Source organism: Microcaecilia unicolor, chromosome 9 (assembly GCF_901765095.1).
Source record: "Microcaecilia unicolor chromosome 9, aMicUni1.1, whole genome shotgun sequence".
Lineage (NCBI taxonomy): Eukaryota > Metazoa > Chordata > Amphibia > Gymnophiona > Siphonopidae > Microcaecilia > Microcaecilia unicolor.
Genome location: NC_044039.1, coordinates 169,684,038 through 169,699,578, shown reverse-complemented (window position 1 = coordinate 169,699,578; position 15,541 = coordinate 169,684,038). Strand labels below are relative to the sequence as shown.

The 15,541-nt window shown below is 43.6% G+C and overlaps 1 protein-coding gene across 2 annotated transcripts in view; it reads right to left on the bottom strand.

Moving 5' to 3' along the window:
* LOC115477343 (galectin-3-like) overlaps positions 1–15,541 on the bottom strand; it is a 56,484-nt gene that overhangs the window by 25,550 nt on the left and 15,393 nt on the right. Inside the window, exons 3-4 of one of the 2 annotated variants that reach the window (XM_030214161.1) lie at positions 4,968–5,079; positions 4,684–4,934 (exon numbers count right to left, since the gene is read on the bottom strand). In XM_030214161.1, the coding sequence (XP_030070021.1) occupies positions 4,684–4,934; positions 4,968–5,079 (363 nt within the window). Of the gene's footprint in view, positions 1–4,683; positions 5,080–15,541 lie in introns of both variants that reach the window. The other variant, XM_030214160.1, reaches the window with a different exon arrangement.

Here is a 15,541-nt window from a genome sequence, read left to right as displayed (position 1 = left end):
GCTTCGCCCTTGCGGACATATAGGAAATTATTTCCCCCCGCATTACAGCCTTCGACGTTTCCCAGTATAACTGCGCCGTGGGCTCATGCACCACATGGATATCTGCAAACAGCGCCCATTTTTGTCTAAGGTAATCTTGAAAGTGTGGGTCCCCCGCCAAATAGGACGGGAAACGCCACTGGCGTCCCTTTAGCCGCGCAGCTCCCAATTCTATGTCGGCCCAAATCAAAGCATGATCTGAGACCTCCATGGGGCCTATCTCAACCCGGGAGACTTGTGGGAAAAGACTGGCATCTAGCAAGATGTAATCTATCCTTGACCATGTGCCGTGAGCACGAGAAAGATGAGTATAGTCTCGGACACTAGGGTTCATCAGGCGCCAGGGGTCTACTACGTTTAACGTTTTACACAGATATGGTAACCCCTTGCCCCTGCCCAGCGCCACTCCCGCTCCCGGGGTCGATCTGTCCCGCTGCCCATCCATTACTTGATTAAAGTCTCCCATGAGAATCCACGGCGCAGCCGAGTATTGCAACCCTAGTCGTGTGATGTGCTGGAAGAGGGAGTGGTCATACACGTTCGGTCCATACATATTAAGTAAGAAAATCTTTTGGCCCATTACATTTAAATGCAGTAGTAGATATCGTCCCTGAGTGTCACTAACCACCACCCGTGCTGTGCATTGTAAGCTCTTATGGATGAGTATTGCCACTCCTCCCCTCTTCCCCTGCGCAGAAGAATAGAAACAATCTCCTACCCATCTCTGTCGCAGTTTCAGATGTTCTGCATCTGACAATTTAGTCTCCTGCAAACAGGCAATAGACACGTTGTGACGCTGCAGGGTCGTTAAAATTTTTGAGCGTTTTACCGGAGAGCTAATACCAGACACATTCCAAGAAATCAGTCTCGGCATCTGAAAATTTACCTTAATCTCCCGCCATCTTCCAGTGATACCTTCGAGGCAGCAAACCAAATAACACCCCCGGGTGCCCAGCCCCCACCCAGGGATCTCGACTCTCCCCCCTCCCGCAGTAGCGCGCTATCACATATTTATACTTAATGATGTTGTCCCATGGCATTTCCTTCTCCCAAATCACACTCAACTTCCCATTGCCTCCTATTCCCCCTCCCCCTTCCCCTTTCTTGCCCACTCTCCCACCCTTCCCCCGTACATGCATCCCTATCTCCTCCCACCCCCCAACCCCTCTTCGCTTACCCACTTTAACCTTACTAGCCCCCACTATGTAGAAGTCACAAAAATGCGAGGACCCCCAACCCATCCCGCACCCCAACTTTCTTCAAAACTGTCTATTACAAACAGTCAAAGTTCTGGGGGGGCACCCACAAAGTGGGTCTCCCGGATTCTCCGTCACTTGCCACTGGCCAGTAGTGCCTTCACTCTCCGTCAAAGGCAGAAAGCCAAATCAAGCTGGATCCCCAGCTTCCTCCAGGTTTTTATTCACAAACTGCAGTGCCAAATGGTCTGAAGTAAAGGTAACCCATTTCCCTGCATGATGGATTTTCAAAGTAGCAGGGTACAACAGCAGGAAACGGATTTTCTTGGTCACCAGGGTTGTACAGATTGGATGAAATTTCCGCCTTCTCTCTTGGACACTAGCCGAGTAATCCTGAAATATGTGGATGCGGGATCCTGCATAAGCCAGGGAATCTCGTTTCAGTCGATATCCCTGCAGGATCTCATCTTTGTGAATGTAATTATGCACTTTAATGATAACCACCCTGGCTCGCTGTGTATTCTGCTGTTGTCTCCCAATCCTATGAGCTCTCTCAATACAAAATGGGCCCCTGCTATCTGATAGTGCAAATTCTTTCCGGAGCCACGCTTCTAATACTGAGCCCAAGTTCTGATCAGGAATGTTCTCAGGCAAACCCACCAACCTGAGATTGTTGCGCCGGGCTCTGTTCTCCATATCATCTATTTTCTCTGCCTGTTGTGTCAGCCGATCTTGTAGGCTTCTAAAGTCAGGCTCCCTGCGTTGCCAGTTGTCCTCCAGATCAGACACCCGTTTTTCCACTTCTGCAGCACGTCCCGTCAGATCCGCCAGGATTCCATCAATTTTCCCGAATTGCCCCTCCAGCGACGCAAACCGAGGTTCCAGCGCTGCCCCTACTGCAGCAACCAGCTGGGATAATTGGCGCGGCGAGAATTCAGCTTCAGTTTTCGGCGAACCCGGCGCCATCTTGGATTCGCCGCTCAAAGCCGCCGGCTTTTCTTTTTCGCTTTTCGCTGTCTTCCTTGGGGCTCCGGACGGCATCGAAACAAGAAATTGTTCCATACAAGTTCACAAAGCTGTGGGGACTTGCGTTTTCGGCGTTGGACTGCTTGTTGCGATAATCTGCGGGTGCAGAGCGAGCGGGGGTCCCGGAGCAGCGCAAAAGCGTGGCTACTGCTCGCGGCGCATCACGTGACCTCCTTCAACCAGTTTTTAATCCACAATAGGACATTTCCTCCTATCCCATGACCCTCCAATTTCCTCTGTAGCCTTTCATGAGGTACCTTGTCAAACGCCTTTTGAAAATCCAGATACACAATATCAACCGGTTCCCCTTTGTCCACATGTTTGTTTACTCCTTCAAAGAATTGAAGTAAATTGGTCAGGCAAGATTTCCCCACACAAAAGCCGTGCTGACTTGGTCTCAGTAATCCATGTCCTCGGATGTGCTCTGTAATTTTGTTTTTAATAATAGCCTCTACCATTTTTCTCCGGCACCGACGTCAGACTCACCGGTCTATAATTTCCCGGATCTCCCCTGGAGCCTTTTTAAAAAATGGGCGTTACATTGGCCACCCTCCAATCTTCCGGTACCACGCTCGATTTTAAGGATAAGTTGCATATCACTAGCAGTAGCTCCGCAAACTCATTTTTCAGTTCTATCAGTACTCTAGGATGAATACCATCCGGTCCAGGAGATTTGCTACTCTTCAGTTTGCCGAACTGCCCCATTACGTCCTCCAGGTTTACCATGAAGTCAGTAAGTTTCTCCAACTCGTCCGCTTGAAATACCATTTCTGACACCGGTATCCCACCCAAATCTTCCTCGGTGAAGACCGAAGCAAAGAATTCATTCAGTCTCTCTGCTACGTCTTTGTCTTCCTTGATCGCCTCTTTTACCCCTCGGTCATCCAGCGGCCCAACCAATTCTTTTGCCGGCTTCCTGCTTTTAATATACCGAAAAAAAATTTTACTATGTTTTTTTGCCGCTAATGCTATCTTTTTTTCGTAATCCCTCTTGGCCTTCTTTATCTGCGCCTTGCATTTGCTTTGACACTCCTTATGCTGCTTCTTGTTATTTTCAGACGGTTTCTTCTTCCATTTTCTGAAGGTGCTTCTTTTAGCCCTAATAGCTTCCTTCACCTCACTTTTCAACCAGGCCGGCTGTCTTTTGGAGTTCCGTCTTTCTTTTCTAATTCACGGAATATGTATGGCCTGGGCCTCCAGGATGGTATTTTTGAACAGCGTCCACGCCTGTTGTACAGTTTTTACTCTCTCAGTTGCCCCCCTAAGTTTTTTTTTTACCGTTCTTCTCATTTTATCATAGTCTCCTTTTTTAAAGTTAAACGCTAACGTATTTGACTTTCTGTGTACAGTTACTTCAAGGTCGATATCAAAACTGATCATATTATGGTCACTGTTATCAAGCGGCCCCAGTACCATAATGTCCCTCACCAGATCATGCGCTCCACTAAGGACCAAGTCTAGAATTTTGTAACTACTGTAGCAGGTAAACTAGATACTAATCTGTTCTTGGTCAGAACTTCCTGATACTAGGAATATTTACACTGCCATAGACATTTCTAGACAGCCTTCTTCTGTGTGATAATTAATGATTTGTTTGAACTTCACAAAATATCTTACCGTGCTCAGTCTTGTTTTTCCACTCATGACATTTTTAAGTGGAACTAAGCATGTGAGACACTTGTTTGTCTTCCAGGAGCCACAGACTATGTACTACTGTCTTATCAATGTTGCAATTTGAGGGGTCCTTTTACTAAAGTGCGCTGAAAAATGATCTGCGGTAGTAGGCGTGGGTTTTGGGTGTGTGCAGATCCATTTTTCAGTGTGCCTGCAAAAAAAATGCCTTTTTAAAAGTTTTGCTGAAAATGGACGTGCGTCAAAATAAAAATTGCCATGCGTCAATTTGGGTCTGAGACCTTACCGCCAGCCATTGGCTTAGTGGTAAGGTCTCTTGCGTTAACTGTGCAGTAATCGCCTATGTGCATCAAGTCACAGTCATCGCCTGATTTTCGCCTGATTTACGTAATGGACGCACATAAAAACTGAAATTACCATGGTAGCAGGGTGGTAACTCCAAATTGGCATGCTTTAAACGCATGTAGGTGCCTATGCGGCTTAGTAAAAGGGTCCCTGAATGACTGTATGAACAGGTAGTACTTGTGGTCCCTTTTTCTAAAGTGATCTCCAGTCTCTGTAGTGTGATGAAAGACCTTGTCTCATATAAGTAATTTAAACCTTTTTCACAAACTGCAGTGTGGTGCAAACCATTTTTTATGGCATTGGCACACTACTTGCAGTGGTTTCCAGTCCATTGCTATTAGGTTTTAGCAAAAATTGATACTATTTTCCATTCACTAAAAAAATGCACAGTAATTGTAAACCATGGACAAATGTAAAGAATTTGCTAGTAGGAAAATAATCTCACCAGTGGAACAAAAGGGTCTTTAGGCTTAGGTGTAGGTTCTGCTGGTGCACCAAATGGATTAGGAGGTTGGGGAAATCCAGGCTGGTCAGGAGCTGGCCCAGGAAATGATCCAGGCTGGCCAGGAGCTGGCCCAGGAAATGATCCAGGCTGGCCAGGAACTTGCCCAGGAAATGATCCAGGCTGGCCAGGAACTTGCCCAGGAAACATTCCAGGCTGGCCTGGTGCTGGCCCAGGAAACATTCCAGGCTGGCCTGGTGCTGGCCCAGGAAACATTCCAGGCTGGCCTGGTGCTGGCCAAACACCAGGGTTTGGAGGTCCCCAAGGAGCAGGTAGCCATCCTTGGTTTTGTTGTGGTTGGTTTGAATTTTGACTATTTCCAGATAAAGCATCAGCCAACTAGAGAGAAAAAAAACAAAGAAAACTAAGCATTAATGATAGCAATGAAGACTAGTGTCACATTAGAGAGCTGCTTTATTTATGTTATATAACAACAACATCCCATGTCAGAAACATAGCGGCTCTGAAATTTTGTTCTGAACAAGATTTTCCTTCATCTTATCATGTTGAAGAGGGTATATATGTTGTACCTGGGTATGTTATTTTGCGTAGAAGATGACAACAAAGGATTATAGGAAAATGTTTTTGTAGATGTGAATTATGCAGAGATAATACTCATTAATTACTACTACTAGTAATTCTACTTTCCCTTTCTATAGCACTATTAGACAGATGCAGCTTAACAGACAGACCCTGCCTCACGTAATCCTCAATCTATTCAAGACAAATAAGAGATTAGAGTTTTGTTAAAGACAACATGAATGTGAACAACAGAATAAGGGGTTAACTTTTTTTTTTGTTTAAATATATTTTCTTGAGAATACACAAACAGCAAAGTAATAATTAGTAATAACAACAGTATTTGCAAATCAGGGGCGAAGCCAGACAACAGATTTTGGGTGGGCCTAGGCAAGAAGTGGTTGGGCACCAAGTGTTCTCTCCCCCCCCCCCCCCCCCCCCCCCACTCCACCCAAAAAAATATCTCAGCTGGCGGGATAATGCTTCATTCCACCTTGGCAGTCTTTAGCAAGCATGCACTGAAAACTGAGCATGTGCAGGTGCCGGTATTTTGGAGAGTAGCATGTTTGTTACCATGAGGGGGAAGTCTTCAGCTGGCAGAGATTGGGATCCCCACCAGCTACCACTAAACGTGTGCTACTGTTGGGTGGGCCTGAGCCCTAAGTGGGTGGGCCCTAGCCCACCCAGGCCCACCTGTGGCTACGCCACTGTTGCAAATATATCTCTTATACCCTGTAAACCACATCCCTGCTCTACTACTACTACTTACTTTCTACTTATCATTTCTAAAGCGCTACTAGACATACGCAGCGCTGTACACTTGAACATGAAGAGACAGTCCCTGCTCGACAGAGCTTACAATCTAATTAGGACAAACAGGACAAACAAGAGATAAGGGAATATTAAAGTGAGGATGATAAAATAAGGGTTCTGAACAAGTGAATAAGGGTTAGGAGTTAAAAGCTGCATCAAAAAGGTGGGCTTTTAGCTTAGATTTGAAGACTGCCAGAGATGAAGCTTGACGTACTGGCTCAGGAAGTCTATTCCAGGCATATGGTGCAGCAAGATAAAAGGAACTGAGTCTGGAGTTAGCAGTGGAGGAGAAGGGTGCAGATAAGAGAGATTTACCCAGTGAACGGAGTTCCCGGGGAGGAATGTAGGGAGAGATGAGAGTGGAGAGGTACTGAGGAGCTGCAGAGTGAATGCACTTATAGGTCAATAAGAGGAGTTTGAACTGTATGTGGAAACGGATAGGAAGCCAGTGAAGTGACTTGAGGAGAGGGCTAATATGAGCATAACAACACTGGCAGAATATTAGTCGTGCAGCAGAATTTTGAACAGATTGAAGAGGAGAGAGATGGCTAAGTGGGAGACCTGTGAGAAGCAAGTTGCAATAGTCTAAGCGAGAGGTGATAAGGGTGTGGATGAGGGTTCTGGTAGTGTGCTCAGAAAGGAAAGGGCGAATTTTGGTGATGATATAGAGAAAGAAACGACAGGTTTTAGCAGCCTGTTGAATATGTGCAGAGAGGGAGGAGTCGAAGATGACCCCAAGGTTACGAGCTGATGAGACAGGAAGGATAAGAGTGTTATCCACAGAAATAGAGAATGGGGGAGGAGGAGAGGTTGGTTTAGGGGGAAAGATAAGAAGTTCAGTCTTGGTCATGTTTAGTTTCAGATGGTGCCGAGACATCCAAGCAGCAATGTCAGACAGGCAGGCTGATACTTTGGCCTGGATTTCGGCTGAGATTTCTGGTGTGGAGAGGTAGATCTGGGAGTCATCAGCATAAAGAAGATGATACTGAAAACCATGGGATGAGATCAGAGTACCAAGAGAAGAAGTATAGATGGAGAAAAGAAGAGGTCCCAGGATGGATCCCTGAGGTACACCAACTGACAGTGGGATAGAAGTAGAGGAGGATCCACTAGAGTATACACTAAAGGTATGCTGGGAGAGATAAGAAGAAAACCAGGAAAGAACAGAGCCCTGAAATCCAAGTGAGGACAGTGTATCAAGGAGTAGGCTGTGATCAACAGTGTCAAAAGCAGCAGATAGATTGAGAAGGATGAGGATAGAATAAAGACCTTTGGATCTGGCCAGGAACAGATAATTGGAGACTTTAGCAAGCACTGTTTCAGTTGAATGAAGGGGGCGAAAGCCAGATTCAAGTGGATCAAGAATAGCTTGAGATGAAAGAAAATCAAGGCAACCCCGGTGAACAGCACGTTCAAGTATCGTGGATAGGAAAGGGAGGAGGGAGATGGGGCAATAGTTGGAAGGACAGGTAGGGTCCAATGAAGGTTTTTTTAAGGAGTGATGTGACTACGGCATGTTTGAAGGCATCAGGAACAGTCGCAGTGGACAGTGAAAGATTGAGGATATGACAGATAAAAGGGATGACCGTAGGAGAGATAGTGTTAAGTAGATGGGTGGGAATAGGATCAGAGGAACAGGTAGTTAGTTTTGAGGAGGAAAGAAGATGTGTAGTTTCCTCTTCAGTGATTTCAGAAAAGGAAGAAAAGGAGGCAGGGGTTAGAGGGTTGAGAGAACGGACTAAGGGAAGGAGAGGTGGAGGTGACCTGGTTGAGAATTCAAGTTTAATCTTGTGAACCTTATCATGAAAGAACTCAGCCAGAGTCTGGGGGGAAAGTGAAGGGGAGATGGAGGTGAAGGCACTTTGAGGAGAGGGTTCAGTGTGGCAAAGAGACGTCGAGGGTTTGAGACAAGAGAATTTGTCAACTGGATGTAATAGTCCCGTTTGGCAAGTATAAGAGCAGACTGGAAGGAGGTCAGCAAGAATTTGAAATGTATGAAGTCAGCATGGCCATGGGATTTCAGCCAAAGGCGTTCTGCAGAGTTCAACCCCCCACCCCCACCCCCATCCATGAAGAAGATTAATTGGAAATTCCAGGCTTGGTGGATTTATACAAGCCTGAAATTAACTACTACTACTACTACTACTACTTAACATTTCTAGAGCGCTACTAGGGTTACGCAGCGCTGTACAAATTAACAATTAAGGATGGTCCCTGCTCGGAAGAGCTTACAATCTAAAGGACGAAATGTCAAGTTGGGGTAGATAAGTTTTCTGAGAAGAGGTGTAGTGATTAGGAGCCGAAGGCGACATTGAAGAGGTGGGCTTTGAGCATTGATTTGAAGACGGGTAGGGAGGGGGCACGGCGTATGGGCTCAGGGAGTTTGTTCCAGGCATGGGGTGAGGCGAGATAGAAGGGACAGAGCCTGGAGTTGGAGGTGGTGGAGAAGGGTACTGAAAGGAGGGATTTGTCTTAATTATTGTATTAAATACAATAATCTGAGAATCATTTAGTTAAACATAATCCAACTGTGTGATCTATGTGGCAACATTGTCCATAAGGTCTCCCATATTTGTTGAAATCGCCACCAGCGAGCGGGATGATTCCAACCAGCTCTGACCATCACAACATACGGTAAGTTCAACCACTGAGTTTGATTAGATGCAGTTTCACTTAACCAAGATGTACCAAGGTGACTTTCCTTGCAACCAGAAACAAATAATGTAGGAGAGTTTGTGTTAACTTATTTGGTTTGGGTATAACATTATCATAGCAATCAAACAAGAAAACAGTAGGTAGAAAGGGAAGACGGAGATCAAAGATTTGTTGAACTTTCCCCTCTGAAGGGACACCATCTTGTAGGGGTGGAGGGACTTCCGTGTTTCAATGACTCAGAGGGCTATGCTGAAGGGTTACCCATATCAGACAGGCCTCTGAGGAGAAACCAGACAAAGAGTGTCCCAAACTGGAGGATCCAAGATGGCATCGAGGGAGGACGTACGTTAGTTGAGTTCCCGTTTTACACCAGAATACCTGAAGAAGTAGGCGCACTCCCCAGAGAATGGGGAAGAGAAAAGGCAAAGCCGTGGTGTTGTCCTCCTCGAACACGGCTGGGGTTCCCACCACTTCTCAGCCTACTTTGGAGAGATTCGGGGTCATAACGTCGGGGATATCGGTTCCTGCTTCGGGGAACAGCAAGACTTTATCGCCGAATCTCAGTGGAGAGGGAGTGACTTTGAGTCCCCCTGCTGGCACGACCCCTCCAAGACCCAGAAACAGTAATGCTTCGCTATGGAGGTCGACAGTGGAAATGCCCGAAGTGGGTTAGGATTTTCACGCGACCCGAGGAGGTCCTGGCGCAGCATCAACTCCGGGGGATTGGAGAGTGAGCTCTTCCCCCAGAATATATCTGGAGCAGTTTCTGTGGAGAAATTGGATCTGGTGAAGCCAATTATGTCACAATGGACGTACTATGGGAAGTGCTGCAGAGTGTGAATAACTCTCTTCTTCAGATGTTTAAAATTTTTCAGGAATAAACATGTGAGTTAAAGAATTTATATTAATACTTATCTAACAAAGTGGAAGTCCAAGATATAAACATAGAGATTTTGACTATGGAAATGGTTTCTCTACGAAAATCAGTTAATTTGGTAATGAAGGACAGCCATGTTTCTTGTAAAAATTGGAATTTCTGGAGAACCAATTAAGGAAACATAACTTGAGAATGATAAATTTTCCTGTAACATCCTATATATCAGCTACTGAACTGTTGAAGAAATATTTCTCTGATATTTTGCAAATACCTTTTGATAGCCACCCTCTGGTGTCTAAAGTGATTTATATTTCCCTTAAAATTTTCTTTATCAGAGAAAAGAGATGTGAACTTAACTGACATTTTGGAAAATTCAGAAATTACAGATAGAGTTATATTATTAGTGACTTTCGCCTTTGATTTAGATAGGAACAATGTTTTGAAATTATATTTCCGACACGACTGATAGTTTTTTGGGTTCAAAGATGAATATATTTCCTGACATATCAAGGGAATCGCAGACTAGGAGGCGTGAATTCTTCGCTTTTAAGCCAGGAATCATTGCCCTAGGTGGGACCTTCCTAGTGTGATTCCCTTGTAAGTGTTTTATTTCCTTATTACTTATTTGTTGAACCTAAGAAATTACAAGAGTTTGTGGAGTTGAAAGAACAGATGAAGAACCCTCTGCAGCAACTTCCTTTAATTACCACTGTACCGGCTGCAATTACCGATTAACCTTCCTCCCTCAGAAAATGTGAATTGTAAGATTAACCATTTTGAGTTTTTCTTATTTTCTTTGAGATTGTTTTCCTGATCTTGGATCTCCCAATTGTGGACAATTTTATATAATATATATTGATGAGAGAAAATGTATTCTTTTTCCTTTATATTAATTTCTGTTTTTCCTTACATTTATGTGATAAATGTGAATGTAATCAAGTAAAATGACCAGAACATGTGTCCTAAAGTCGCTTCATGTTCTGTACATTTTAAGCACTGACTACTTTGTGCTACTCCCATCAAAAATGCTCTATGAGGTGATCTGTAAGCTCTGTAGAGGAATTTATATTGTTGCTCTCTATAATACACTGTTGAAGTCAATTTTATAATAACATAGTAAATGATGGCAGATAAAGACCTGAACGGTCCATCCTGTCTGCCACTCAACAAGATAAATTCATTTTACATCATATGTGATACTATATATTTATACCCGAGATTGATTTGTCCCTGCCTTTCTCAGGGCACAGACTGTAAAAGTCTGCCCAGCACTGTTCCTGTATTAAAAGTTCTGAAGCTAATGTCGAAGCCCCTTAAAATTTACCCTCCAGCCCATCCATATCTATTCAGCCACGATCAGAGCGCAGACCATAGAAGTCTGCCCAGCACCGGTTTTACTCTCCAATTACTGGTGTTGCCACCCAATCTCCGCTAAGATTCCATAGATCCATTCCTTCTAAGCAGGATTCCTTTGTGTTTATCCCACGCATGTTTGAATTCCATTACCGTTTTCATCTCCACCACCTCGGGAGGGCATTCCATGTATCTACCACCCTTCCCATGAAAAAATACTTCCTGACATTACTCCTGAGTCTGCCCCACTTCAACCTCAATGCATGTCACCTAGTTCTACCACCTTCCTGTCTCCGGAAAAGGTTCATTTGTGGATTAATACCTTTCAAATATTTGAACGTCTGTATCATGTCACCCCCGTTTCTCCTTTCCTCCAAGGTATATATGTTCAGGTCAGCAAGTCTCTCCTCGTACGGTTTGCAACGCAAATCCCATACCATTTTTGTAGCTTTTCTTTGCATCACATCTAAGGGTTAATACTCATACTTTATTATGGAGATTATACTCCCAAGCAGCAAGAATTTTTCGAACATTATAAATGGTCCACTCGATCAATGTGGACCAATTATGGTAGTATATCACAAAGTCTCAGAGCGAAAACTTTTGCCAAGACTTTTAAGTCCACATTGAGCAAAGGATATGGGTCGATAAGAGACCATACACCTATGATCCTTACCTGTCTTTGGTATTAATGTAATTAATAGCCTGATTGGCTTCACATAGAAAAGTACCTTTTTGGATTACTTGCACAAAATATTGTCAGCTGTGCTTCTAAAAGTTTATAGAATTTGCTCAAATAGCCATCAAGGCTTGCTGCCTTGTATAGCTTAAAGGAATGAACTCAAGATGCACTAAAGACTCGTTAAAGCCCTTTCCTTACCGATTCCCTTAGCGAATCAGTAAGGAACAGGCATGCATCAAGGAATAGGAATGCAAATGAGCTGCTCGTTGTAGCTCACTTGCATTCTCTACTCCGTCGTTAAACAGTCGGCCAGTCGGCCGGTCGAGCATGCGCAGAGCAGCCAAGCGTTATGCTGGCTGCTCTGCGCATGCCAAATATGCCTCCCTGTGCTGCCCGAAGACACCGCACTGCTCACCCCCTCCAATGCGGCTCGACAGAGGACAGTGCAGTTGAGGACGCCCATCCAAAAAAAACGTCCATTTTGACAGTCATTCCCCCCTGCAATAATAAAAACGTCTTTTTTGGCAGTGCTTCACTCAGCTGAGAGATCAGGAAGTCTCTGAGCCAATCACAGCGCATTTAGTTCGGCTGAACACGTTGTGATTGGCTCAGGGACTTCCAGGTCTCAGCTGAGTGAAGCACTGCCAAAAAAGACGTTTTATTATTGCGGGGGGGGGGGGGGGGGGGGGGGGGAATGACGGCTAAAATGGATGCCCATCAATAAAAACGTCAATTTTGGCCATCATTCCCTCCTTGCAATAATAAAAGCGTCTTTTTTGGCAGTGCTTCACTCAGCTGAAACCTGGAAGTCCCTGAGCGAATCACAACGCATTCAGCCGAGCTAAATGCGCTGTGATTGGCTCAGAGACTTCCAGGTCTCTCAGCTGAGTGAAGCACTGCCATAAAAGACATTTTTATTATTGCAGGGGGGGGTGATGAACAGAGAAACCTCTTCTTCTTCAGGGTTTAGCAGCAGGGTTAAAGACTGGGGGGGGGGGGGTGACGTTTTTTTTTAAGCGGAGTGTTTTTTAGTTCCCTGATTTTTTTTGTGTTACTTTGGGCCAAATTTTATCCCGCACAGCTCCAATGAGAGGTACAGACCTCTTGTTAGATTTTCCAGCGTTAAGGCAATTGGAAAAGGTTAGTGCATCTCATTACAATAGGGTTTCTACACAATTTGCTCATCTGCATTCCGTTTTCGTTAGCTGCTACCATCGTCGGAAAAAAGTCTTTAGTGCATGCCAGGGTTTACTACTTGCTCGTTAATGGCTCGTTAAGTTTAGTGCATCTGGCCCTGAATCACTTGTCTAATTTAATAAGCTAGTGGAATCAAATGTATTTATTGGAACAATACCCGACGTGGCCACGTTTCGCCCTCAGGCTGCGTCAGGGGTATAAACTATCAAAAGTGTATGTAAATATATCATACACACTAGTAGTTCCAAAAATCTAGTTCCATTTATCTGCTACTTCCAACTGATACAGATAAATGGAACTAGATTTTTGGAACTACTAGTGTGTATGATATATTTACATACACTTTTGATAGTTTATACCCCTGACGCAGCCTGAGGGCGAAACGTGGCCACGTCGGGTATTGTTCCAATAAATACATTTGATTCCACTGCTTTGTTGTTTTTCATCTACTGTTTTGTAAGCAGTTGTGTGCCTTTTTGTTTTTTTGTTTGTTTGTTTTAATTTAATAAGCTATGATAGTACTATTCAGCAAGTTTAAATCTTCTGTCAATTTTGGTAATCTGAGGCCATCCAAATCAGTTCGCTGTCTTTTAGATGCTCTCAATATATGTTAAAGCCAATAGATGTGCTTATTAGAGGTAGAAAACAGAGAGCATATAGACAGAGACTGGAGCATTCCAGTGGAGGGGGGTATGGAAGGTATCTAAGGAAAATTCCTTTAGAAGATGTGGGAAGATCAGAACCTATTCCCATACCTGTCTTCTATGTCAATGTTCGCTCTTTGAGAAACAAAGTTGAATTAATTAGAGATTGCATAGAAGAGGTACACAACTGGGATTGAAACTTGGTTATTTTCAGATAATGACCCTGTTTTAAATGACTTGTGCCCTTTGGGTTTTAAGGTTTTTTTTTATTTCAACAGGGGAGAAGAGGAGGTGGGATTGGCATATTATATAGGGATTTCTTCAAGATTAATCTTAAAGAAAACTTTACTTCACCTTCGTTAGAGATCTTATGCTGTAAAATATGTGATCCCTCATTAATATGTTCATTGAATTGTATTTTGTTTTATTGTCCTCCTGGTAAATGGTCAAGTGCAAAAGGTGATTTTTATGATTTTGTGGGAAAAAATGTTCTAAATTCATCATATAATTTATTATTGGGTGATGAAAACTTACATCTAGAATCATTAGATAATATAAATGTGATTGACCTAAGGTTGTTTTAGATCATTTGGATTTTTAATTGCCATTACCACAATCAGTTAATGAAAAAAGGGCATCATTTAGATTTACTAACTTACTCCCAGGCTTGTTCTGGTGTAATTACTTTCTCTATACTTATATGGAACCAAATAATCTGGTCAGATCATTTTTTGGAACCAAAACAAACAGCACAAGGATCCTTCAAAATGGAGAGCGTATCAGCTATACTTTCAGACCAGACACAGTCCGCGTTTTGGCAACAGGTGTCTTCATTAGAGGTCTATATGTGATGTAAAAAGTATTCCAAAGTTGAAAAGCAAATTTGTCTTGAAAAAGACAGGTCCACTAAAAGCTAATGAAAGATACGCTAAAAAGAATGGGAGCTACAGAATATAGACCTTGTGGGATGTTCCACGTTGTAAATTGCTGCTAAACACACCATAACAAGCAACTTCAATTTTTACTTTGGAATACTTTTTACATCACATATAGAACCCTGACGCAGGCATCTGTTGCCAGAATGCAGACTGTGTCTGGTTTGACTAATAAAGTATAGCTGAGACGCTCTTCATTTTGAAGGTTCCTTGTGCTGTTTGTTTTGGTTCTTTTGCTTTTGCCTCTTTGCTTTGCTTTGGATTCAGAAGGATGCTTGGGTGCATAAGGAGAGGGATGACCAGAAGGAACAAAGAGGTGACAGTGCCCTTGTATATGTCTCTGGTGAGGCCCCATTTAGAGAACTATGTGCAAGTTTGGAGACCGCACCTATGGAAGGTTACAAACAGGATGGAGACGGTCCAGAGGGCGGCTACAAAATTGGTAAGTGTTGTTGGACATAAAACATATCGGGACAGGGTCAGGAACCTCAACATGCTGGAAGAGAGGAGGGAGAGAGGAGATACGATAGAGACATTTAAATATCTCAGAGGCATTAATGTACAGGAAGTGAGCCTTTTTCAAATGAAGGAAAACCCTGGAATGAGGGGGCATACGATGAAGTTAAGAGGAAATAGGCTTAGAAAGAATTTAAGAAAGTATTCGTTCATGGAAAGGGTGGTGGAAGCGTGGAATGGCATCCCAGTAAGAGGTCGTGGAGTCAAGGACTGTGTCGAAATTTAAGAAAGCATGGGACAAGCACGTGGGATCCCTTTAAGAGTTAGTGGGTACGGAGGATGGGCAGACTGGCTGTTTCTTTGTATCCAGATAATTTTTTGGCCTCCTTTACTGTTAATTGGTTGCCATCCCTACAGAATAATGTGAAACATTTCAGGCTTAGTCCTGTAACAGAGCCATGTAGGCAAAAGATTGATCAAACTCTAATTTGTAACAACATTGCATCCCAGATCCCATTATTGGAGGGAGAGCAGATTGTTTGGTTGAATGACTAGAATAAGCATTGCTTGGCAGTGCTAGATAAAATAGCTCCAATTCATGAAAAGAAAATGAAAAAGTTAGGTAACAAACGGTATACTGCAGGCTTATTAAAATTAAAGCATAATTGTA